This window comes from Eptatretus burgeri, chromosome 6 (genome assembly GCF_056783735.1).
Source record: "Eptatretus burgeri isolate ZD-2024b chromosome 6, Ebu_testis_v1, whole genome shotgun sequence".
NCBI lineage: Eukaryota > Metazoa > Chordata > Myxini > Myxiniformes > Myxinidae > Eptatretus > Eptatretus burgeri.
The window spans coordinates 83,662,267-83,689,627 of record NC_140966.1 but is presented as its reverse complement, the minus strand read 5'-3'; the positions used below and the strand labels follow the sequence as shown (position 1 = coordinate 83,689,627).

The 27,361-nt window shown below is 41.7% G+C and overlaps 2 protein-coding genes across 7 annotated transcripts in view; one reads left to right on the top strand and one right to left on the bottom strand.

The window, feature by feature from the left end:
- Positions 1-23,022, top strand: part of LOC147025206 (paralemmin-1-like) — an 87,860-nt gene extending 64,838 nt beyond the window's left edge. For 5 of the 6 annotated variants that reach the window (XM_085885916.1, XM_085885920.1, XM_085885919.1 and 2 more), the window contains 8 exons: positions 14-58; positions 448-528; positions 1,830-1,936; positions 3,336-3,450; positions 12,427-12,454; positions 13,716-13,808; positions 15,077-15,186; positions 18,756-20,876. In XM_085885916.1, the coding sequence (XP_085742042.1) occupies positions 14-58; positions 448-528; positions 1,830-1,936; positions 3,336-3,450; positions 12,427-12,454; positions 13,716-13,808; positions 15,077-15,186; positions 18,756-19,586 (1,410 nt within the window). In that variant the 3' untranslated portion in view covers positions 19,587-20,876. Of the gene's footprint in view, positions 1-13; positions 59-447; positions 529-1,829; positions 1,937-3,335; positions 3,451-12,426; positions 12,455-13,715; positions 13,809-15,076; positions 15,187-18,755; positions 20,877-21,930 lie in introns of those variants that run through there. The other variant, XM_085885917.1, reaches the window with a different exon arrangement.
- ABCD3 (ATP binding cassette subfamily D member 3) overlaps positions 20,659-27,361 on the bottom strand; it is a 104,140-nt gene continuing 97,437 nt past the window's right edge. The window contains exons 24-25 of the transcript XR_015059389.1: positions 24,087-24,198; positions 20,659-23,559 (exon numbers count right to left, since the gene is read on the bottom strand). The gene's annotated coding sequence lies outside the window, so the exon portion shown is untranslated. The remainder of the gene's footprint in view (positions 23,560-24,086; positions 24,199-27,361) is intronic.

Below are 27,361 nucleotides of genomic sequence, written 5' to 3'. Positions count from 1 at the left end.
CCAAATGTTCCAGATGGATGGAGCGGATCTGCACAAGGCCAGGCTGCAGGCACTCATGGTAGGGTGTTTCTTGGTACATTCATGCAATTGCACAGTAGAGGGCTTAACTTTACATGCATTATGGTTCACGTGAAAGAGTCTGGTTAACGGTTCATTGTTGTCGTCTTTTTTTTTTTTCTTGCTCTTTCTTGACATCTTTATTTTCCTTTCTTAGATATTATCATATAATATGAGCTCCCGCACGAGGAGGCCATTAGGCCCATCAAAGCCTGTGTTATGATTGCCAACCTATGATTGTTTATCCGTGCTGTATCCTTTATAAATGCTGACCATAAAGCAAGGAAGCAGCACATACCATTTTTGAAGTCTTTTTTTTGTGTTATTTAAGGGGTAGTATGAAGTTATAACTCTTTAAATGAAAACAAATGAGTGGATTTCTTTGTGCAGGAGAAACGAAGGTTACAAACGGAAATTGAAAACAAGAGGCGTCAACTGGAGGAAGAAAAACAAAAATTAAAGCAAATTCAGGTACTTCATTGTTACGGTGCTGGGAAAAAAAATAAACAATAGAATATTGCTAAATTAAGTCAGGTGTTGGCTTAACGGTTGAGGTGACTGGCTTACGATGTTAGGGTCTTGGGTGGCCATTGAAATAACACCAGGTGGGTTGACAGCCTGTCATCCTTCTGAGGTCAGAAAAAAATGAGTACCAGCTTACTGGTAAAAGGGGCACTGTGTCAGTGGCAACCGAGCTTCCAGAAAATGATGCAACCAGCAGCCACAGGCTGCATACAAAGCAATGGCATTCCTTAAAATACTTACCAGTCGTTGCTCATGTGCTTTGAATAAACTTTTCACATTGAAGGATAAAAGGTGTAAAACATCCAGTATGTTGTTGCGTGTGATGGAAAAGAAAACTTTGACAAGCAAAACACTCGAAGTTGATTAAGCAGGAAAGTAACGAATGACAACGGAATATATTTTTGTTATAAGGTCTTTATTCTTTAGATGTTGAGATCTTAGTCCTTCTGGATGGTATTGTGCATTGCATTTTCCACTTTATAGTCTTCATTTAAAGTACGTATGTGATTATTATTCCTGGTGGAGGGGGAGGGGGTTGGGGGAATAAATTATTTTCCCTGCAAGTAAAGCATCACATGCTTGGCATCCTTCAAAAGCTTCTGCAAGCCCGACAAACAAACCGCAGTTTGAGTGATCCTGACATAACATGTTACAGAAGAGTAACCCACATTGATGTTGCAGCCAAAACCGCTGTGCTCTTGATGAATGATTGAAGTGATGTCATAAAGGTGTAATAAACCTTTCTAGATGGAGCTAAATTCCCAACCGCACACTTGAATTCTGTTTCTCTCAACACATGGACCTGGAAATGTCACCATCTCAATGCAGTTGATAAGTCTCGAGACATTAATGTTTTGTAATACAACAAGAAAGCTGTGCGTGAAAATAAAGGTTTAAAAGAAAAAAAAATCAACTTGGGGTTTTGTCCACTGAAAGTTAACGGAGGTATGCAAACCCAGGTGGGAAGAGAAGTGAAACTGACGCTTCAGGCGTTCCCTCTTTGGCAGAGCGTATGACAGCTTTATGTCCCAAAATGCAAGTTTCTTGTGTGACCTTTTTCACCAACGAAGGGCAAATGCCTGAAACTTCGGCTTCCCTTCATTTTCCAAGGTGGAGAGCATATCTCTAATATCCTCTGATATCCGTCAGTTGATAAAACCTGTTGTGCAAATTGTCTGCCGACACGAGCCTTGACTTCGTAGTCCGATGTGTGAATTAGTCGAACTAAAAATTGCGATTTGTTGCAGAGCAAGTTGCGTCGGGAGCAGTGGTTGCTGGGAAATGCGTCGCCTGAGGATAATGGTGGTGATGTTCTGGGACCTGAGAAACGCAAAATGGCAGAGGAAATTGAAAGGTAAAACAATGCACCGCTTCTATTTTACTCCTTTTTAAAGAAGAAATTACTCCTTTTTAATTATTGTTTTTGCTTGTTTTTGCCAAAAAAAATTATTTTCATGCCTCCGCTGGTGAAGTCACCAGAGGCATTATGTTTTTGGGTTGTCCGTCTGGCTGTCTGTCTGTCTGTCTGTCTGTCTGTCCGTGCGTGCGTCCGTGATCGGTTTTTGTTACCGCGGTAACTCAGGAACTACTGGAAGGAACTAAGTCTGAGTTGATACAAGTGCGAATTATGATGCAAAGATGAAGTGATTAGATTTTAGCATCAAGAGGTCAAAGGTCAGTGGTCAAGTCAGGTAAAAATGTTATCGTGGGAGGGATTTGAACAAAATGAAGTACGTGTACCATGATACATATGTACAGATTAGATATTGAGGTCAAATGATCTTGAGGTTTTAGGTCAAAGTTCGAGTGAGCAAAGAATAGTGGGCCGAAGCATAATCGATTGACGTCGCGACATCAAATTTTGTCGAGTTCTTTATTCCTTTGTGGAATATTTGAGTGGTTGGTAGGACATGGGTGTGACAGGATAACTCAAAGGTTGCGCCCTCTCCTTTCAGCTGTCTGGTCTGGGCTTGATTCCTCATCAGACTCTAAAATGTCATCCAGATGCTTCATGGGCAAAGTACGGCCTCCTTCAGTGCGACATTAAGCTGGATGGTCCATGTGCTAGCACTCACTGGTGAACGTCAAACTTACTGTGGTGCCTTTCAAAAATTAGTAGACCATTGTGTGCTGGTACATGGAGTATGTAGCCAAATTCCACATTCCTGCCTTTCACCTATAGGACTCCACACCAGAGTGGCAACCTGTCACTAGTTGGTTCTCAACCATGGAAACTACTATGACAGAACCAATGCTCTAGTATGAGTATGGTCATGTATAGATGGATGGTAGGACATATTGTCGCATACAGTACTGAATGTAGCATTTGTACTTTGAAAGCAAACTTGTCTCTTCAAATTAATCTAGCTTTTCATAAAATATTGAAGTTAATAGACAAATACGTAGTAAACTTTTTTCTTTTTTTTAATGGTATTGAGTGTACTTCAATTGAAATCCTGTTAATTCTGCAAAAGTGCTGAATTTAGAAAGAAAAAAGTAACTTTCTGGTTATCCTCACAGAAGGTTGATGGGTGTGACACACTATGGGTTTTGTAAGATAAGTGACAAAAGTGGTATGACATGGTTTTTTGCATAGTGCAATGCGGTTCTGTGCAGTGTGATATAAAATTTTATCCATCAAATTGAATTTAGAGTCGTAATTACTATGTGCTGTGCTTACTCATACATAATGTGACTTGGTTGGTGGTGCAACTATGCCATGATTTTGGTGGGACCTGTATGCGTTGTGCAAGGTTGGAGGGTGAGCTGCGGACACTGTGTGACCGTGAAGCATTGGCTGAGGCATTAGAAAGAGAACTGTCCATTCGTCTACAAGCTACTCCCAACAGTTTGGCTGATATTCGCAGGGTACTGTTGCACCATGGCATTTTCACACATCAACCATCAACCCTTTCAAAATGGTGGCTGACACTTTTCTTTGCTTGCACCTTGAAATGTACAAATCGGGTTCTTAAGTGAAGGTGTGTTTCTGTGAGATGGACCTGTGATAATAATTTCCATGGGATTTATTAACCTCCGCCATCTTCGAAGATGGATGGAGGTTACTGTTTTCACCCCTTTCTGTTTGTTTGTTTGTTTGTTTGTTTGTGAACAGTATGACGGAAAAACTCCTCGACGGATTTTGACGAAACTTGGTGGGGGGGGTTAGGTATGGTCCAAGGATCATGCCATTAAATTTTGCACTTGGTCCCCCCCCCCCAAAAAATATTGTTAGAGAAAAAAATTTTTTTTTCATTTCTACATGTTTTAAGTGATTTCCAAGCCCCCCCAAAAAATTTTTTTTACCCCCCCCCCGCAAAAAAATAGAGAAAACTTTTTTGCATTTCTACATGTTTTAAGTGATTTCCAACCCCCCCCCCCCAAAAAAAATTGTTAGCGAATTTTTTTTGCATTTCTACATGTTTTTAGTGATTTCCAACCCCCCCCCCCCCCCAAAAAAAAAAAGGAAAAAAATTTGCATTTCTACATGTTTTAAGTGATTCCCAAACCGCCCACCCCCCCAAAAAAAAATTGTTAGAGAAAAAAAAAATTTCAACTTTTTTTTCAACAAAATTTCGATTTTTTTTTTCTTTTTTTTACATTTTTACATGTTTTAAGTGATTTCCAACCCCCCTCCCCCCCCCACCAAAAAAAATGTTGGAGAAAAGAACTATAACTCTGCCAGCACTGTTGACATCATATTTAATGAATAAGATATAAGGTTCACTTGAGTGACCCAGCAGTATTGGTGGCGGAGGTTTTGCACTCTCCTGAGTGCTCCCCCTCTAGTTTTGAGAAGATTTCTTCTGAAAGAAATATTATCTGGATGCGAGTACCTTTCCTTTTTGGAATAAACTTGTAAAATAAATCGATATCAGCTTTACGACGAAGTCACCTGTTGCGATGAAGCAGATAAAACGTGGCCCTTCCCTTCTGTAATGTGTCTAAAGCCCCCACCATTCCTCCCCTATTACTTAATAATTTTACCACTTAAATAATATTAATAATATTACCACTTAAATAATTTTCCTTTGTAATCTATCAATATATTTTTTTTTATAAACCGTTCTGCAGCTCCACAAACCAGTGAATCAACCTTCCCCCGACCCCTTTCCTCCCCAGGAAGGCATTATTTTATCCTCCGCCTTTTGTTTCTTGCACTTGATTCACATTTGTCCATAACTTTACACTTCATTACGCCATTATTAATGGTGCACGATAAACACTTTGGGGAGTTCTTACGGCAACACTTGCACAGATAGTTTCCTCACTTTTACAGATATACTGAACAGTAGATTTGTTTATCCCGTCCTACATATGCTGCACTTTCACCTATGGTGAACCTATCTACCAACTCGATTTTTGTTCGCACATCATCACTTTTCTCTGCTTTTTTTGCAGTACAAACAATTTTGTCCTTCAATTTGCACTTGGGCACCATTATTAATGATGTGCGAGAAATGACAAAAGGCTTCTGGTGCAAGATAACCACCCATGTGGATGCAAACAATGACATGCAACTCTGATGAAAAAAAAAACAAAAAAAACACGAATAGTCAAAACTGCGAAAGTTAAACCCGCGATCTTTAAAGACCTGCTGTATATTTGCGCACACGCACACGCGCACGCACGTGTGCGCGTGTGTGTGTGTAAGGTGGGACCGCATTCCTGTGGTGAGTACCAGGAAGCAAGTACTACATCAGCTATTGCTGTATGTATCTTAACCAATAGGAAATTCCTGCCACAAATTAACCAGTCTGTGGTACACAAAACAGTTCTGGGAGCAGCCAAGAAGGATTTAAATTCTAAAGGGCTCTCATGGCGAAACATTTGCATGGACTTCACTGATATGCTTTGCCTGCAAAGCTCATGCATACTAGGTGTATCCTATGCAACTGTTTAGCCAGCAGAGCCATGTATATATATGTATATATATATATATATATATATATATATATATACATACACACATTAGACGCACCTGTGTTATGGTGAGCATTGCCGCGGATTATGTCTTGCACGGTAAAACTGTATAATCCACAAAGAACAAACGTCTGTCTGCCACCCAGACAATTGTTCCTGCTCATGCAAACCATTCAACCAGAAGGCACGTGATGTGGTCGGTGGGTAAATCGAAACATGTGGAGTGTGACAAGCACTCCCCGATCTCAATTGGACATAGTCCTACACCAAAGCATCACCTCCAATCCTGAGGCCTCGGCCCGGCGACTCTGTCAAACAGACAAAGATTACATGGTCAACATCAAACGGAGCCAAACATCATCAGTTAAACAATAAATGTCCTGATGGGAGAAAACAAGCCCAAAATCTGGATAGGCGGTTCTATTTTATGTTAACTGATGTTGACCATGTAATCTTTGTCTGTTTGACAGAGTCACTGGGCTGAAGCCTCTGGATTGGAGGTGACTCTTTGTCAGACTGAGTCGAATGGAAAGTTGGGAAGTGCTCTTCACACTCTACATGTTTCTATATGTGTATGCTTTTATGGCTGGTATTGGTTTAATGGTTAGAGTGGCAGGCTTAGGATCCTACGGTCCTGAGTTCAAATCTCTCTCTGCTGTTTAATTAATACCAGGTGGGGTTCACTCAGCCTGTCATCCTTCTGAGGTCGGCAAAATGAGTACCAGCTTGCTGGGATAATTGAGCCATTTGAGTATCCTGCGTCAGAGTGGCGACTCGTCCAGGATTGTGCCCAATAGCCCAAGAGACTGCTTCAGCAGCAACACCAACACGCTGTACAGGTATGGTCCCAATGGATGGATATATGCTACGAGCACCCTCTGGCTGTAATGGTGAGCTTCGGCCACAGATTATCTCGCATAGTAAAACCGCATAATCTGCAAAAAGCAAAAGCCTGTCTGCGACCCAGATAATTGTTCCCACCAATGCAAAACAAAAAAACTAGAAGGCAAGTGCTCTCGGGTGGAGATGGAGGCCAACATATATGGAGTGTAACGAAGTGCTCCCACCTGAACTCAAATGGACATGAGTCGCGTACATGTGCAGACCAAAGTGTTGCTGCCAACCCAGAGGCTTCAGCCCGGCCACTCGCATAAAAAGACATAGATTTAATATCATTGGTTAAACATCTAGATGGAACCGCCTATCCTGATTTTGGGCTGATTTGTCCTCGTCGGGATGGTCGGTACACTGTATAAATATCTAACAAATGATGACTACAGTCATCATTTCAATGCTATTACCACCCTCTGGCTGAAATTATATATATATATATATATATATATATATATATATATATATATATATATATATATGCACACGCACACATACATACAATAGCAAGCAAGCAACTGTTTTCAATCTTTTTCCAAATAGATCACCAATAGCAAATATCAGCAACTTGCTCTTAAAATGTTTTTTTTTCTTGTTCCGGTCAATATAATTACATAACTTACATGTTCTCGTTGACTGTCATTTACATTGCCCCTCAATCATACATACCCCTGTGTTTTGCAGAGGTGACCTGTGCTGCCACATGGTTTGAGACCAGGGTTTATTATTACCCTCACCAGAGGAGAGGTTATTTCATTTGGGTCCATTTGTTTGTCTGTTTTTGTTTGTTACTTGCAAAATCGAAGATTTTCCATGGTCAGTCGATTTTGTTATTTTGTCTGTTCATCTGTCTGCTTGTCAATCACCTACAGGTCACTATTCAAGACCGATCATCATGAAACTTTATTAAGTTGTGGAGGTAGTTGCAACTGGGAAGCCCATTGATTTTGAGGTCAAAGGTTGTCAAGAGGAAGGGGGGGAGTGATACGCACGCACATTTGGGGGTTTCCTTCCATTTGGTATACGTATGTGGTTCGTGGTGCCAGACTCAGCACATCCTTTAACGACTACAATCCAAGCTTTGAGCTTCATGAGTCTGGACGAATGTACAGGTCAGCTCCCACTCAAATATGATCTTTGTCAGTTGGTGTCTGTGACTTCTGAGTGGCGTTACAATGACCACATCAACAGCGTAGCGTTTTTGAACCTTGTATTTCAAACAAACAGACACAAAGTCAAATGAGGAAGTTCACCATTACATGCAATGTCCAACTCCGATTCCCGTGTTGAGTTATTTCCGCCGCCCGGTGTCCCAGTCCTGCCGGCACAACTCACTCATGTTTACCTCATTCTTTGGGTCTGTCGATTCTTTGATTCCTGCCGCGGTGTCCTCTCGTACGATGGCCCGTCCAGAAGGATGATTTAAAGAGCTCAAAGGAATTCTTTCCCAGTACACAATCTTAATTAGTTTTAATCAACCTGATTACGATCAGCTCCACACGTTAACAACCACTTTGGACATTAACACCGTTCACTCAGAGTTAAATCAAGCACGAGACTATGGAAACACACAGCTCATCACATGTCACCCGTCTCTCCACACCTCCCTCTCACGACTATATATAGTATCACAGAACAATCGCGTGCATTCCAGAAAATGCGATTCTAATCTATTCTGGAAGTTTCGTCTGAGAATGTTCCAGCACATACACAAATCCCACCAGGCAGTTTATAGTACAATACTGCCATCTACAGTCAAAGTTAGCTCATTACATCAAGCAGTTTATATTACAATTTACCGATCCGTGCTAAACAAAACTTACAACATGTAACCATTAATTTTAATAGTTCATTTACAGACATTTACTCATGCTTAGAACATATAGCTTTTAACTGACAAAGATCAAAGGTCATCTTGAGGTCGACTTTCTAAAATCGTCATTTTTCATCTGATCGACTTGAAATTTGACCAGCATTTGCATATTACATCACTGAATTGGGAAAGCAAGTATTTTTGAGGTCAAAAGGTCAAAGGTCAACTCAAGGTCAAACGTCTAAAATCTCAAATTTCAATTCCTAAAATAATCAATTTTCATGTGATTGACCTGAGCTTTCATTGATTGTCATTTTTAATCTTAATGAAATGGACAATTTGATGTGTCCATAGCAACCTTTGGAGAGGGGGGTGGATTTTGCAAATAACTTGCTCTGCACCACGTCTTCTTCTTGTTTGTTACTTGCAAAATCTAAGATTTTTCAAGTACATTTGTCAGTCGATTTTGTTATTCTGTTTGGCTGTTTGTCTGTCTGTCTTTGTCAATCGCCTACAGGTCACAATTATTCAAAACCAATAGTCATGAAACTTTACCAAGTTGTATAGGTACTCACACATGAGAAGCCTATTGATTTTGAGGTCAAAGGTCATCTTGAGGTCAAATTTCTAAAATCGACATTTTTTAATGTTTATTGCCTCCAGGTCACAATTTTAAACCAATCTTCACAAAACCTGGCCACATAGTAGAGTTTGTCTTAAGCATGAAGCTTATTGTTTGAGGTCCAAAGGTCAACATAGGCCAAAGGGCAATAAATTTATCAAATTTCTAAAATCCTAATTTTTTTTATCCAATTGACTTGAAATTTGAAGAGGATTTGCATTTCAGTTAAATTAATTCAAACACCAATTCTTTTTGAGGTCAACAAAGGCCAAAAGGTCAACATAGTCTGAATTTCTAAAATTGCCATTTCTCCTTCCATTGACTTGAAATTTGAAGAGGATTTATATTTTAGGTCACTAAATTCAACCAACCAATTATTTTGAGGTCAACATGAACCAAAAGGTCAACACAAGCCAAAGGTCACCAACTTAGGTGGAAATTCTAAAATCCTCAATTTTCATCCCAATGACTTGAAATTTGAAAAGGATTTATATTTCAGATCACTGAATTCGACCACCAATTATTTTTGAGGTCCACATGGGCCAAAAAGGACAACATTGGCCAGATTTCTAAAATTGTCAATTTTCATCCGATTCACTTGAAATTTGCAGAGGAGTGGCATATTTGGTCATTTAATTCAACCACCAATTATTTTGAGGTCAAATTTGTTTTATGGATTTTGCAATTATCGTCCAATGCATGACGTCATCTTGTTTGTTTGTTTGTTTGTTTGTTTGTTTGTTTGTTTGTTTGTCCACACAGAACGTGAGTGTTTTTCTCTGCAACTGCTTGTCGGATTGAGACAATTTTCTCCATTGCAGCAACTACTCATGTAGAATGTTTTAATGACAATTACGATGTCATATGTCATGTGGTGTGGTCGCCATGTTGGACAAAAGGAAAAACTTTGAGCCTCTGCATGTCTGAAACCGCACCAAGGAAAAAATTGAAACTTGGTACATGGCAAGTAATCCTCATGAGGAATAAGGGTCATTTTTTAATGATGTCATAGTTGCCTTCGTTATGATGTCATAATTGCAAACATATAATGCTACATCCAATCAGTATGAAAATTTGAGGGTCATCTATAAATGTATTCTTCCACAAAAAAAAAAATTGATGACTTCATCGGTCATGTGGTTCGGCAGTCATATTGTTTTATTTTATTTTATTTTACAAACCTTCAAAAATCTTCTTTTCTGAAACGTCTGAACAGATCGAGGGGAAACTTTACAGAAATGTTCCCCAAGCTTTGGGGTACCCAGGTATCGACTGATAATTGATATGTTACATGGTCGTGTAGCCATATTGATTTGAGCAAAAATATTTTTTAAATTATTTCTCTTGAACCACTTCAGCGATCGAAGTTAGACTTTAAAATTATGTTCTGTTTGTGATGTGAAATGTATGCTTTAAATTTCAACCTGATCAGATGCATGGTCTGGTAGTCAGAATTATTTAATTTTTTGATCTGGGTTCTTTTTAGATTTTTTTTTTTTTTTTTTTTTTGGAATAAGGTTCACGTGGCTGCGCCTAGATGGGTTTGAAGGTAGAGGAGTAACAGCTGAAACCCGAATCCTATCCAGGTTCCTCCTGATGACTTCATCCTTGTTTTTTTTTTTACTTGTTTGGGTTGATTCTGATTACTCCAATGCAGGACTGTATCTATTTGTTCTTCCATTTGATTTGAATTGCATTTATTTTAATCCCATTCTGAATTCAATTGAATAATAATAAACGTCATGGGTCAGGGTCAGGTGACCGATCAAAGCGGGATGTCTTGGTACCCGGTCATCACTGCCAGCAGTTATAAAGTGGCAGTTCTAGTTATGTCTATAATTAATTACACAAACGTCATATAAAATACGCTACACAAAACTACACCACACAAAAGAAGTCCTGGTGAGGGTCTGCAATCTTTGATTGCTCTTTTTCTTGTTTCTTGATATTTTTGCAATTTTGCTTTTGTTTGTGATTAATTTATGAGTAGGAGTTCAAAATCTGTAAAAAAAGAAACGCAACAATAAAGGGTTGTACCTTTGAAGAGAAGCTCAAAGTGGTGGGCTGGGTAAAGTCGGCAAGTCCCCCCACGCTCTCATACAGTCTTGGAGCAGGCGCATCCACTGTTAAATCCGCAACATTGAAAGGCAATTGAAATATGTATGGCCTAGTATGCACTTGCAATTTGAGGCTCTGCCTGTGTGATTCCAGCAAATCCACAAGGACGGTGTCTCCATTTCTGTGCTCTTATTCCAGGATAAAGTACTGAATAATCTCCAGAGGATTGTTGCTTCTCCCAAAACAGATTACACTGAACCATAACTTACAGCAAAGACGAGAAGGCTGGACCAGTTCAAAAAGCATCGTGGTCTTTGGTGCAAATGGCCTTTTTGGTGAAGGGGAACGCCAATGCAAAATGTGTCCACCACCGAGTCCTTTAAAGTGGAGTTTGCCGAACTGTGTGCAGAGTACTTGCCATAGCACGCGAACAATGTGAACAAAATTGGCCTTTCTGTGAAAAAAGAAAACTCCTACAAGGACATTTCTGGCTTCGGAGGAGAACTCATTGCCCATATTTAAATAATCCAAGGAGCGCTTATCACCGCTGCTCAGTGCCACTGCTGTAGGCATAGACAAGCTCAAGGCTGTTTTAGTGTGAAAAACAAAATGCCCAGAGGCATTTACAATATTTATGATTCTTCACTATTTTGAAGAGGAATCGTCAAGGAATGATGCAAAAACACAATTGCTGTTTATAGCTTACTTTGCACCAATTTGTGAGATTTTATTCAAGCAGAGTCTTGTTTTTTTTCTCTGAGTTTGTTAAATTTTATGGAAACTCATGTCCATATATAAAGTACTTTTGTATGTTGCGTTTTGTGATAGTGTATGCCGGTGCCGGTGTACTTGCATTTTGTCCCAGTGGTGCGGAGCTTGAGTGAATGTAGCTCGTGGTAGTATCCCAATAATGATTACTTCTCTTCACTGTTGATCAAAGCGTACTGCACTCGTCCTTTCTGAAGGTAATGGGGTCATAATTCATAATGGATTTTGCTACATTTTATAGGCACAGACTGACCACACTCACACACGTGCTATGCTTAGCAATATGGGGCTATTGATTAATTTGTGGGGAGGTGGCGTCGGCGTGAGGAGTGGAGAGGAGAGGACAGGAAGCGGGAGGGGGGAGCCCCATTATAACAAATTATTGATCCACTGCCCAATCCATGGACGGTATGTTATGTTCTCTAATATGTGTGTATACATATATATATATATATATATATATATATATATATATATATATATATATATATATATATATATATATATATATATATATAATTATATATCCATCCATTGGGACCATACTCTGTGCAGAGCGTTGGTGCTGCCAAAGCCGTTTCCTTGGCTATTGGGCACAATCCTGGACGGGTCACCACTCCGACACAGGAATGTATATGTATGTTCATGTACTAAACCTGTTCAACTGAAGTGAACTGATATTGTATCATTTATAATTGTGTATTTCTTCATGATTATGAAACATTACCATGCAATTGCATTGAACCTTCTTATTTTATCTTTGTTGCAGCAACTTCAGGATCATTTCACTGAAACAGGTAATTTAACTAAACACTTCACAATGTACTATTCAGTGAGATGGAAATGTTGCGATAATAAATCCCAAAATAAGTCTTCTCAAGCTTTTGATCAGATGCTTTACATACAACCTTATACAATTGAACAGTGACTTCTGGACATTCATGGATCTGGTATTTCTGACAAGGCCCCATTCCCTTGACTAATGCTCAGCTAGTACCTCCTGCCTCCCTCCCTGCCCCACGCAAGCTTTCAATGAAGATAATAGTTGCTGAGACATTGCATGTGATTCCCTAAAAAGAGTAAACAGTAGTTATTACTGATTACATATCCAAAGATTCTCCTCGTGAAAGTTTCTTCGAAGTTCCACCCAGAGATCATTTGTGCCTTCACCAAGGAGCATTGCGTTCGGCACATATAAGTGTAATTCATGAAGTTTGTGTCCCAACGAGACTACCAATACGTTAAATCTAACTTGATTCAGGCGGCACTTACATATGTAGAATAAAATCAAGGAGAAGGGGAAACAATATTCCATTTTCAGTGGTTGCAGTGTCCAACATTGACATCGTGTCGGAGGACAAATTAGTCACAACTGATTCACTAATGGCAATTGAGCGGAGTCTCCCGTGGAATCCATCAATGCTAAAGTAGACCATTAAAAGATTAAACTAGAACGGCACTCGGTAGAGCGCATACCTCCACGAAGCTGAGTTTATGTTTTGTATCCCACTGAGAGGCCGGATCTACATCCATACCTTAACCAAAATCAAATCGACTTGTTCTTCTCACCTACCTAGTTTCATCCAAATCTGTCCTTAACTTTTTGAGATATTATGCTATAAATCATTTTTAACCCTAACTCTCAATGGTGAAGAATCAGTTAAAATTCTAGTACCTGGATCTGGATTTGGATCTTCACCAAGATCGAATCGCTTCATCCTTGTCACAACCAAATCTGTCGACCAAATTTCGTCTGAATCTGTCTATAACTTCTTGAGCTATCCTGCTCATAGACAGACAAACAGACACGGGTGAAAACATAACCTCCATCCACCTTTGGTGGCAGAGGTAAAGATATGCTTCTTTTATCTTTAATTTGTCCGAAAAATGATAACTATTGATACATTGATGCATTTGTAAAGATGGGAGGTTTTTTTGAATGCAGTGACGAGAAAAATAGCAACAACAGAAACACACAAATTGTGACAATGTATAATGCTGGTGCAGGTAATAATGGTGGTGATGAAGCAGTGATGGCGATGTTGCTGTAATGCGCAGGCCCCACGGAGAACCCACCTCAACCTGCTTCTGACTTGCCAGCTACGTCCTTCCCTCGTCGGCTCAATAATTACAAAGGAGAACAAATAGCAGGTAAGAGTTTGATTTCATTATAAAAAGATGAATGCTGGTTTAACACAATGCCAAGCAAATCTTCCATAGACTAAATGTCATGATGAGTTTATAAAGTATGACGATTCTCCAGTTAGGGTTAGAATTTTGATTAGTATTAGTACTTATTCCCCATCCTCAGCCAGTCGTTCCCCATCCTCAGCCAGTCGTTCCCCATCCTCAGCCAGTCGTTCCCCATGCTCGCCTGTCATTCCCCATGCTCGCCTGTCATTCCCCATGCTCGCCTGTCATTCCCCATGCTCGCCTGTCATTCCCCATGCTCGCCTGTCATTCCCAATGCTCGCCTGTCATTCCCAATGCTCGCCTGTCATTCCCAATGCTCGCCTGTCATTTCCCATGCTCGCCTGTCATTCCCAATGCTCGCCTGTCATTTCCCATGCTCGCCTGTCATTTCCCATGCTCGCCTGTCATTCCTCATGCTCGCCTGTCATTCCCCATGCTCGCCTGTCATTCCCCATGCTCGCCTGTCATTCCCCATGCTCGCCTGTCATTCCCCATGCTCGCCTGTCATTCCCCACGCTCGCCTGTCATTCCCCATGCTCGCCTGTCATTCCACTTTGCTCGCCTGTCATTCATTCCCCTTGCTCAGGCAGTCATTCATTCCCCTTGCTCGCCTGTCATTCATTCCCCTTGCTCGCCTGTCATTCATCCCCTTGCTCGCCTGTCATTCATCCCCCTTGCTCGCCTGTCATTCATCCCCCTTGCTCGCCTGTCATTCATCCCCCTTGCTCGCCTGTCATTCATCCCCCTTGCTCGCCTGTCATTCATTCCCCTTGCTCGCCTGTCATTCATTCCCCTTGCTCACCTGCCATGCATTTCCCTTGCCCAGGCATTCATTCCCCTTGCTCACCTGTCATTCATTGTCCTTGCTCAGGCAGTCATTCATTCCCCTTGCTCGCCTGTCATTCATTCCCCTTGCTCGCCTGTCATTCATTCCCCTTGCTCACCTGCCATGCATTTCCCTTGCCCAGGCATTCATTCCCCTTGCTCACCTGTCATTCATTGTCCTTGCTCAGGCAGTCATTCATTCCCCTTGCTCGCCTGTCATTCATTCCCCTTGCTCACCTGTCATTCATTCTCCTTGCTCAGGCAGTCATTACTTTTTCAGCTCATACTCGTCTCTTTTATGTTGCCCACTCTATATGTACTTTTCCTCCTTCGTTTTTTTTCTGACCATGTACTGTATCTGCCTATTCTTAACTTTCATATTTTGTCTGTTATTCCCTCAGTACCCATATCAGTCCAGATGAATGTTGAAAGAAGCCTCAAAACAGGAGAGACACGACTTGTATCTGCCTCACCCATCGTTGCTGGAAGTCTACCAGCTGATGCCATCAAGGTTCCCAATTCAATTAGCAAACAAGTTGAACCTTGATAACAAAAATGAGACAACATGACTTATTGAAGTTTGTGTCAAAATTAGCACATACTTCCTCAACTCTTCCCGCCCCCCTCTCCCCTCCTTCCCGTCCCCTCCCCCCTCCTTCCACTCCTTCCCGTCCCCCTCCCCCCTCCTTTCACTCCTCTCCCCACCCAACTTACATATCACTCAATCTCTGTCTCTCATTTGACAGACTCACATCTTACATGGGGCATGTTCGAGATACTTGCAAATGTCCAAAAATCTCCATTTTTTTTTAACATACAAGTTTACACATATAATTGGTTGGAAAATACTTCCCGACTGATTAAATATCCTGAAATATTTAAAATTACAAAAATAACTTGGAATTTATTGGACTATTGTGAATATCTCTTTCTGAGAACCCCTTGAATGCTCCTCATATATTTGAACTATACCCCATATTGGCATTGAGAAAACACTATAATAAGGCAGAGAAAACATTAATTAGTGCAACAACATGTAATCATTTGTAAAGTTTATTTTCAGGACACACATCTTCAGTATGTCTCGTGTTCATGCAAAACTCAAAATGATTGCCGAGTACCTTTTGCAAAACTTTAACTATCAATAGTACCAAAGAGTACTTTGTAAAATGTTTGCACTTGGAATAGAGTTAATGGAATAGGATGAATGGGATGAAATATACAGATTGCCTTACTTTGTTGATGATGAGAAGGAAGCCAGTTTATTTTCAATTGAGAGAATCTGTTGTTAAAGCAGTCTGACTATATTCGGATATGTTCGTTGTTCTTCGCAGGCTGGTCTGCTTTGGGGCCTTGTATGTACATTGTACAGTGCCTTCAGAAAGTATCCACACCCCTTCACTGTTGTCACATTTTGTTGTGTTACAGCCTGAATTTAAAATGGAGTAAATTTAATTTTGTTTCTCAATGATTTACACAAAATGTCCCATAATAACAAAGTAAAAAAAAGTTTTTAGAAACTACTAATTTACATAAGTATTCAGCCCCCTGAGTCAATACTTTGTTGAAGCCTTTAACAGTGATTACAGCTTCGAGTCTTATTGGGGATGTCTCCACCAGCTTTGCACATCTGGATTTGGGGATTTTCTCTGATTCTTCCTTGCATATTCGCTTAAGCTCTGCTGTTTACCGACGCTCCCCTTCCAACTTGACAATATTCAAGTCTTTCAACAGATTCTCAATGGGATTCAAGTCTGGGCTTTGGCTGGGCCACTCAAGGACGTTCACATTCTTGCTCTGAAGCCAGTCCAGTGTTGCTTTGGCTGTATGGTTGGGGTCATTGTCGTGTTGGAACGTAAATGCTCGCTCGTCTAAGGTCTTTTTTGCACTCTGAAGCAGATTCTTCTCAAGGATTTGCCTGTATTTGTCTCCATTCATCGTTTCTTTTATTTTTACAAGTCCCCTAGTCCCTACCGCTGAAAAGCATCCCCATAGCATGATGCTGCCACCACCATGCTTCACTGTAGGGATAGTGTTAGATGGGTGATGAGCTGTGCTCAGTTTCCGACAGATGTAGAACTTTGCCTTCAGGCCAAAGAGTTCAATATTCGTCTCATCAGACCACAGAATCTTTTTCCTCATGCTCTCAGAGTCTTTCACGTGCCTTTTTGCAAACCCCAGGTGTGCTGTCATGTGCCTTTTTCTTAGGAGTGGCTTCCATCTGGCCAGTCTCCCATAAATCCTAGATTTGTGAAGTGCTGCAGAGACAATTGTTCTCCTGGCAGGTTTTCCCATCTCAGCCAAGGAAGTCTGTAGTTCTGTCAGAGTGGTCATTGGGTTATTGGTTACCTCCCCAACCAAGGTCCTTCTTGCCCGGTTGCCCAGTTTAGTCGGATGGCCAGCTCTAGGAAGAGCCTGGGTTGTTCCATATTCTTTCCATTTCCTAATGATGGAGCTCGCTGTGCTCTTGGGAACTTTCAACACTCTAGAAATTGTTTTGTACCCTCCCCAGATCTATGCCTCCTCACAATTCTATCTCGGAGTTCTACGGACAGTTCCTTGGACTTCATGGTGGAGTTTCTGCTCTGACATGCACTGTCAACTGTGGGACCTTATATAGAAATGTGTGTTTCTTTCTCAATCATGTCCAATTAATTTAAATGGCCACCGGTGGACTCCAATCAAGTTGTGGAGACATCTCAAGGATGATCAAAGGAAACTGGATGCACCTGAGCTCAATTAGGAGTGTCATAACAAAGGGGTTGAATACTTATTGATGCAAGACTTTTCAGCTTTTCGTTTTTCATAGATTTGTAAAAATTTCTTAAAACATGTTTTCACTTTGTCATTATGAGGTATTTTGTGTGGATCGGTGACAAAAAATCTATATTTAATCCATTTTTAGCTCGCCTGATCGAAGAACAGAGAGCTATAGCGATACCCCCGGCGTGAGCGTCAGCGTCAGCGTGAGCGTCAGTGTGAAAATGTTAACGTTTTGGTGCAAGTTATTTTTTCCTTTCTAATGTTTTTATCTACCACACTAATTTTTATACACCCGATATATATATATATATATATATATATATATATATATATATATATATATATATATATATATATATATATATATATATATATATATATATATATATATATATATCAGGGCGTGTTATGTGATACCGGTCATCCGTCCGTCTGTCTGTCCCTGTCCGCACTCTAACTCCCAGAGTTTTAAACTTTCACATTTCATATTTGGTACATAGGTACAGACTGTGGAGACGGTGTGTCGCGACATACGTTCGTCATCTAAAGTGGTTGCCATGGCAACCAGGATGCTGTTTTCCATCCGTTCCTGTCCGCACTCTAACTCCCAAAGTTTTCAACTTTCACGTTTCATATTTGGTACATATGTACAGACTGTGGAGACAGTGTGTCGCGACATATGTTCGTCATCTAAAGTGGTTGCCATGGCAACCAGTATGCTGTTTTCCATGTAGTAGCACAATTCTGCATATACCTTCTTGTTCGGGCGTATATTGTGCTCACTTGCGCTCTTGTTACTGATTACAATATACAAATACATATATTGCTTTAAAATTATTTGGATCAGACTTCACTGCAATGCTTTATAAAAATATATTAATTATTAGACGAGTCTTTTAAAAACGATAAATGTATAAACAGGCGAGCATTGGGTGGCTTTGACACCAACTCTGGTAAATTCAGGCCATAACACAACAAAATGTGACAAAAGTTGAATGGTGTGAATACTTTCAGAAGGCATTGTATTATGTACACCAAGGTGGGGGTCTGAACATAGAGAAAAACAAAATTAGAAAGATAAGGGAGTAGGTTAGGATAAGAGAGAAAGGGGGAGATAATGGGGTGGAATCAGGGAAAGGAGGAAGTAGAAAGGAGATTTTGAAGTTGCAAGAGTTGAGAAGAGGAATGTATTTGGACATATGGAGTCGGATAATTTTGCCATGTCCATAATTCATAATCGAGCTTTCCCATAATCGTGCATCATGTTCAATTGTTTGTACAATGATTTATTGCCTGTTTTGTTTCCATCTGGTACAGGTGTACGAGGCTGGTGGGGCCACAGTTTTGGCTCTACGAGACAGTGACACAAAGGGTGGCCTCACACCAACACAACTTGCCTCACTGGTTGCTACTGCACGTGAAGGTATGACTGATGTTCAGGACAACAAATCAGAGACTGAGTCATCAACAGCAGCAGGCAATGAAGGAGCCTCAACCCAATTACCATATCTTGATCCCCATCGCCCTAAGACATTGAGTGGAATAGTGACAAATGGCATCCAGTGGAAGCATGAACCAACTTCAAACATTCACAAGACTGCCACACTACCCGGTTTTGTCACGGAAAAGCCTTTAGGTGCTAGCCCTGACTCACTGACCCCTCATGAACGAGACGCAGATGATGAGGTTTTTGAAATGATGGGCACTAACCATCAAAATGAAAGTGGTATGCAGAGCACAGATGAGTCTTCTTCATCACCCGTAACTCTACTGTTTTTGGGTTATAAAAGTGTTGAAGACCCAAATGCAACCTGCCAAGCACTCGGTATACCTCCAGCTCTGCATGCAGAGCGAATAGTGGTCGAAGATGCTGAAGAGCTGACTGCAGAAGTGATGCCCACACTCACGAAAACTACAGGAAAAACAAGAGCCTCAACTTTGCCGGCAGGAATCCCACCACCAAAACCAGCTCGAACTTTTGCAACATCTGAAAGACTTGTAGCGGTAAAGGTTGGCAGTGCGGAACCAAAGATCGATACTCAGATTTTGACCCCTTCAGCCATGGCATCTAGTGATGGCACTCTTACCATGGCAACATCAGGTAGTCGTCGGGAGAAAACCCGACATCAATGTTGTGTGTTGTTGTGATTTATTGTTTTAAGCAACGGAACTGTGGTGTGGATGATACCACCACTCTACTATATATATATATATATATATATATATATATATATATATATATATATATATATATATATATATATATATATATATATATATATATATATATATATATATATATATATATATATATATATATATTGCTGCACTTTTTTATTGCATGCAAACCTGTCCTGGTTCTTATCAAATTGCATGCAAACCTGTTGTATCTACCTGTCGGGATAGCCTCAAGGTGGATACAAGGACCTTGCATTTGAATAACTCGAAGAGGTTTGCTTCAGTGGCTATGTTTATGCAAACGATTGTCATTGCTATAGTTTACACAAGATTGTAAATACCTTGATGCTTTGTTTGAAGTTTAGTCCATCTACATATTATGATACAAGTAAAGGTGGGGGCAGCAGGGATGAGTAAAGAGGGAAAACGAAATTTGACTCATGGAAGGTAAGAAGACAGAAATAGTGCAAAAAGGTAGGTTTCGAGGAGTTCGAGAGAAAGGAAGGAGAAATTGGGAAATAACTTTTGAAGCGATGGGCATAAAGTAGGAATGGGAAGTGGAATTCATTGGGCTTATTTGCTAGTTGATGCTTTTTGTGGATGGGAGGGGGGTTGAGGGTGGAGAGGACGCAGAATAGTCAAAATAACACCTCCTTTGCATTTGTAATACGTTTATGGCCTTGAGTTGCAAGCAAATTTACTGCTGTGTTGTACTGCTGGTCGTGGGTGCTACTAAAGGTTGTTTCTTTTTCGTTTTGTGATAGCCTGATGGTCGTACGCATGGATGTAGTACTAACTGTGTGAATCGTGGATGGAAAGAATAATGCTATGGAAGGGATCCCCGGTGGTGGATTGTTACTCGGTTGCAAGTAACCGCCACGACGGTGGCGTGTGTGCCTGCAACATGGTTGAAAGAAGATTCAAGCAGCAACGGCAGTGCAAGTGACGAATAAAGCTCACTACGCTTGCCTGCTTGATTAAACTTGCTAACATATGCCAAACCCTTTAGCAAAACTAATGTTGGGAATTTTGTGAATCATGCTTACATGCAAGTAAAACAATTCTTTTCTTTTTTTTTTTATTTTTTTGCTTTTTTCAGTTTAATGATATGCAGTGAAAAATCCACTTGTATGTTCTGAAACATAAAATTCTAACGGAGTCTTTTTTAATTAATTACCTGCCTTCCTGTATTAATCGATTAACCACTCAATTGTTTCATCATAACTTGTGCTTTTCTGGCAATAAATACTATGTACTGTGCTTTCTGACCCTCACACCTCTTTGGCTGAGCATGGCAAGGTGACCTTAACATCCCTTACTTCACAAGGGAATAATTTTTTGTCTTGTGTTTCACATAATCTTTCTACATGTCTGTCATTTGTTAAGGATGGCTGGTTTATGTCTTTATCATTTGTTTTACTATCTCCGAAGATATATGTGTATATTTTGTACATCTTGATTTGACATGTCCCAACTCCTTACAGACTATCACCTTGATTCGACATGTCCCAACTCCTTACAGACTATCACCTTGATTTGACATGTCCCAACTCCTTACAGACTATCACCTTGATTCGACATGTCCCAACTCCTTACAGACTATCACCTTGATTCAACATGTCCCAACTCCTTACAGACTATCACATTGATTCGACATGTCCAACTCATTACAGACCATCACCTTGATTCGACATGTCCCAACTCCTTACAGACTATCACCTTGATTCGACATCTCCCAACTCCTTACAGACTATCGCCTTGATTCGACATGTCCCAACTCCTTACAGACTATCACCTTGATTCGACATGTCCCAACTCCTTACAGACTATCACCTTGATTCGACATGTCCCAACTCCTTACAGACTATCACCTTGATTCGACATGTCCCAACTCCTTACAGACTATCACATTGATTCGACATGTCCAACTCATTACAGACCATCACCTTGATTCGACATGTCCCAACTCCTTACAGACTATCACCTTGATTCGACATCTCCCAACTCCTTACAGACTATCGCCTTGATTCGACATGTCCCAACTCCTTACAGACTATCACCTTGATTCGACATGTCCCAACTCCTTACAGACTATCACCTTGATTCGACATGTCCCAACTCCTTACAGACTATCACATTGATTCGACATGTCCAACTCATTACAGACCATCACCTTGATTTGACATGTCCTAACTCATTACAGGCTATCACCTTGATTTGAAGTAACCAGCCTCCTTACAGGTCACTATCTTCATCCTGTGTGACCAAAATTCTCCCAAATGTTGTGCCTCTGACTATCTTTTTCCTTTGACAGATGTAGCCCATCCAATGTGACCTTCAACAACCAACGCTTGAGAAAGTGAAGACGACAGAAGAAACATTAATTTTAACTCTACTACCTTATAATATATACCTTTCATTATTGGGTCACATTTGCTGCAATTACTTACAATATTTAATGAAATGCAGTATGATAATTATTCCTATAACTGGTGTGGATTGGCACGCTTTATGCACCTCACCACACGTCACTGCAGAGGTATAGGCATCTTTGACTTTGCTTACTTTCTCGGAGTTAGGGAAGGAGGGGAATGGTGGGTGTGGGTTAGTGGGGTGATTGTGGATTGGGGATTGCGGGGGGATGGGGGAATGGTTGAGCATGGATGGGGGGGGGGGGAGTTGGCCAAATGTATTTTGTGCTCTGACTGAACATATACTGTAAATCAGAAGTCAGAACCTGACATGCATAAATAAAAAGGAACTGAGAATAAATTTGCTTCATTATAATAAGATGCATCATAGTTGAACAAAGTCCACAAACAACACTGACAAAATTTGGCAGTGTCTGTTTTTCCTGTCCATTTTCTCAGTGCTAGCCCTGAATGCAGGTCATTGCAAAATCTAGGACAGGTCGAGTCAGGGAAAAGCGTGTACCCAAGAAAAAGACAAAAAAACGAATGAAATTAAATCTCACAGCCTCATTGCCTCGATGCTCATAAAGTCCAGATTACCATCTTATCTTCATGATCACAATCAAATTCTGTGTAAGAATGATTAATGTAGAAATCCAATTAAGCACTTGCAATAGGAGCTACATGGGGTGTTCAAATGGAATGACATATCACAATGGCTTCACTCACATATACTCACATATGAGATACTCACTCACAATAAAAGTTTCTTTATCTTTAAAAAAATGTAATTCATAAGAAAAAAAAATTAACATTTTTTTTTCAAAAATTTTCACATTTCGTTGCTTCGCTGACGGTAATACTGTTGCGAATCTGGAAGCCATGAGCACTCAACATACAGGTCCTATAGAACAGTTATATCGGTAAGTATGTATTTTTAAGTTAGGGTCCCTGTCCCTCGTTTAATGGGTGAAGAAATGTACATGCGCTGCGAGTTATTTTAATAGTTAGGATTTTTACATCACTCACAACTACGGCTACTACATCTCCAACGACAACAACCACGCCATCTTCGCTCTCACAGCGACAACCCTCTGCTCCCGGCATTCTCCGCATGCTCAGTGATATGCGGGTGTGTTCGGAATTCGTTCGGGGATGGAATTCCATTCCCAAATATGGTCATGAACCGATTCGTTGGGCTGCGTGCCAAGTAAGGGAATACGTCGTGTCCCACCCACTGACGACTGACCACACTTGAGCGAACCGCGCCCGAGAGGGACAAAAGTAACGGAGAGGAAAGAATCGGGTGGATCTGCTCGAGCGAGAGAGAAGGAATTGCGCCTGTTCAAAACGCATCTCTCGAGGCTGGGCGAAAGGCATCTCGTCGGTGGTGTGCTCTGGTTCCTAGAGCGTCTGGCTGCTCTGGTTCCTTCTTGTCCGACTGGTGCTCCGGGAAGGTGCGGACGTCGAGCCGCGCGGCACGGCCAGGTAGCCTGCAACTTTCTCGTCCCTCAGCTTGACTTCCCTCCGAGCTGAAGGGATAATAAAGACCATTTTGGATCAGTTTCTTTTGGGTGTGTGTGTGTGTGTGTGTGTGTGTGTGTGTGTGTGTGTGTGTGTGTGTGTGTGTGTGTGTGTGTGCCCGTCTGTAAGTAGGAATTGTTTAAGTGCTCTTTGCTGTACATACTTGCATCTCTATATTCGGTAACTCTGCTTCTTGCGTGCTCCCCCCTTTCCCCCATTATAAATAAATACATTTGTTAAATGTATCAGTTCGTTGCTGTGTTTCCTCCATTGGCTTAGCATGGCGCGTGTTGCTGAATTACAAAGGATGTTGCCGCTGTAAATGTACATTTGGACTGACGGAACTTCGGCAACCATCCACTCGGGTTGCGCACGGCTCGGGCACGCTAACGGCTCGACTCATATGAGGGCCGTCGAGGGTGTGAATACTCGGTAACTCACCACGTGGATATCTAGGTATTTTTAAGATTGGCAAATAACCCTGTACCATGTGGTGTAATTATTGATGATTCACGGTTCGGTAAGGGACCCGTACCTGTCGGAGTTTTCCGAGAGGTACGATCTAGATTCCGGGTGTTCGGTGGAGTCGACTCTACTGCTCCCTCTCGCGGTCGTGCTCGCAGCCGATACCCGGCTCCACAACAATACTAAAGGGGGGAGGGGAGGGGGGAAGAGGGAGGGAGAAAGAGAGAGAGGGGGGAGAATGAAGAGGTGGAGGGGAGAGGAAGGGGAGCGAGGAGGGAGGGAGGTCTGGGGGGAAGGCAGATGTACGATGGAGCATTAATTACGATTCAAATCGTCTTGTCAAAATGATTCTGCATAGAATAACAGTGAAGATGGAAACAAAATAATGTCTGAAATCCATTTTCTACCAATCATATTATAAACACGGTCCAGAGACAAACTCCCGTCTGGACATAAATACCGCCTGGAAGCATCCAGAGACGAACGCCGCCCGGACATAACCATCATCCGTATATGTCCAGAGAGAGAGGGGAGGGGAGAGTGAGAGGACACGCACACGCACGCACACGCACACGCGCACATGCACGCACACACACACGCGCACACACACACACACACACACACACACACACACACACACACACACACACACACACACACACACACGTGCTTGGCCAATATTGCAATTTTTCTGGAATCGGTAGGTTGGAGTTCATGTGATTACCAACTACAAAAATTTAGAATTTAAAAAACACGTTAATAGGGCAAACGGCTTGGAAATCGGGAGTTATTTCACAACGACTCGCTCAGGGTGACGGAGCACGAAGCACTCGCTCAGAATGACATGGCATGGCAAAAGCGTCTGCAGAGAGTGAACGATTCCCTCAGAACGATGTATTCGCGTTACTGCTACCGACAATGGGCGCTTAGCAAATGGTGCAAGCACTCCAATTAAATGGTTGATAAGGAATGGTTGGTCAGGCTGTTGCTGCATGGCAACATCACCACGCACGAAGCGGTTAATGAAATAGAATTGATGATATAAAATGACTACCCACAAAAGAGTTGCAGCTTAATGCAGAGCAGCCCTGGAGACGTCACAAAGTTCAATCGCCCATGAAATAAACATTGCAGAAAATCCACCATTTTGCCTGCTCGTCTGTGCACACATCACATCATTCGCGGTCGACACAAACATGATAACTCCGTCTAACAACCGTTTACCTCGCAACCACGTGATCTCCTTACGGGGAAATCGAGCCCTCGGCAATTGTGCTGCTTTTATCTTCATTGGATGTTGATTAAAGCAGCCGAGCTTACCGCAAGCACAATGCCAGAGGTTAGAGCAAAGCAGTTGGGGAATTATAATCTCCTGACTAATCTATGTGAGGACATTGCTGGACCAATAAGGGGAAAGGACAGACAGACAGACAGGCAGATTGAAAGGAAAATGTAAACACGCAATTTATTTACAACAAACAATGTGGGGCATGGGAAAGGAGGGAAGAGAACTCGAGGGCATTCCTGAAGTCAGAGACAACCAAGGTCGGAAAAGGGGAAATGCAATGAAAAGAGCAATCAAGTGTGTATTTACAAAAAGGGAAATAAAATGCACAAGTTGCAGACTTAGCTTAACCTACATCTTACCTACAGGATAACAAGACAGAGTACCCATCAGACCACACACACGGGGAGACAATTGGGAGGGGCAGGGAGGACTTAGCCTACCGGTAGATACGTAACCATCACGCTCCCCCACTTGACCGAGAGCCCACAAGCTCCATCGGGAGCATGAATCAAACCGTCCAGGATTAGGCAAGAAGCGAAGGAGATGCAGAGCATCTGGGACCAAGGCAGAAACGAGTGCAACGACCATGGCAGAGAAAACTCGAGTGCGTGTGATGACCAGGACCAAGAGAGCTCGAGGGAGAGAGAGAGCGAACCAGGCACCGAGTGCAGCTTTATAGCCCTTGGGGCAGGCGGGGCCAAAGAGCCACGTGTCAAATCTTCCGAGGTGGCCTTGGATCAGCTATTGGGCCACGTCAAATATTATGAGGGTGATGCAGAATATCTGGGACCAGGGAAGAAATGAGTCCGGCAATCAGGGCAGAGAAAACTCGAGTGCATGTGACGACCAGGACCAAGAGAGCTCGAGGGCAAGAGAGGAGAACCAAGAGAGCTCGTGTGTGTTGACCAGACCCAAGAGAGTTTGAGAGAGAGAGAGCGAACTGGGCACCGAATGCAGCTTTATAGCCCCTGGGGCAGGCGGGGCCAAAGAGTCACACGTCAGATCTTCCGAGGCGGCCTGGGACCAGCTATTGGGCCACGTCAGATCTTATGAGCAGGCCCCATGCCAGCCATTGGAGGATTCCCCCGCAGCTCCACCCATTCTGCTGCCCGCCTGGATATTCACTCATTTGATCCTTCTGGCTATCGTCAGGAGCGGAGCTCCGCACTTAACATAGGGAGATCCCTTTTTACCCCATGCACCCGGGATGAACCCCACACATCCAAAAATGTCCACGGCACAAAGCCAGGGAATTGGGAAAGTTATTCAGGGAGGCTGGGTCGTGTCCTGGTCTGTTTACTGGTCATGTTCATGTGGAGGGAAATGAACAGGGATTAGGGAAATGAAATACAGTACGACGTAGATGACAAGAAGTTACAGTTTGGGGTAGACGTCCATACAAACAAGGATTTGGTGGGGCTTTAAAGAATAAAGGGGAATTTGGGAATTTAGTGCACGTTCCAGAATGCTGGTGTTATCCGCACACATTGAACGCCATGGCAGTAAAACATGCATGCCCAACTCGATGATGGCAGTCACGGCACACATCATCACGCGCTGATGGCTCAATTATCCCAACGGGTTGAGAGGGGATGCCAACGACCCAACCCAACGCATTTAATTACATAATAACCCCAATCGGGAAGGAGCTATTCTCAAAGTTCATTACGGAAATAACTACTCTAACAGTCTCCATGCTGTGTACGTTTCAATATCGACATGCTGTTTGTAAAACCACAACATTATATATATATATATATATATATATATATATATATATATATATATATATATATATATATATATATATATATATATATATATATATATACATACAAATACAATCCATGGCTTCACTGATGGGGATATTAATGGGGGAGAGGGAGTGGAGAGAGAGGAGGGGGTGAGGGGAGAGAGAGAGGACAGAAGAGAAGAGAGGATGGAAGGAGGGGAGAGGAGAGGTCAGAGGTCGTGGTATTAAAGGTTAAAGAAGTCAGAACGAAACAGACAAGTTTATTCAAACAACACCATAACCAAACATACAGGCCTTGGGCTGC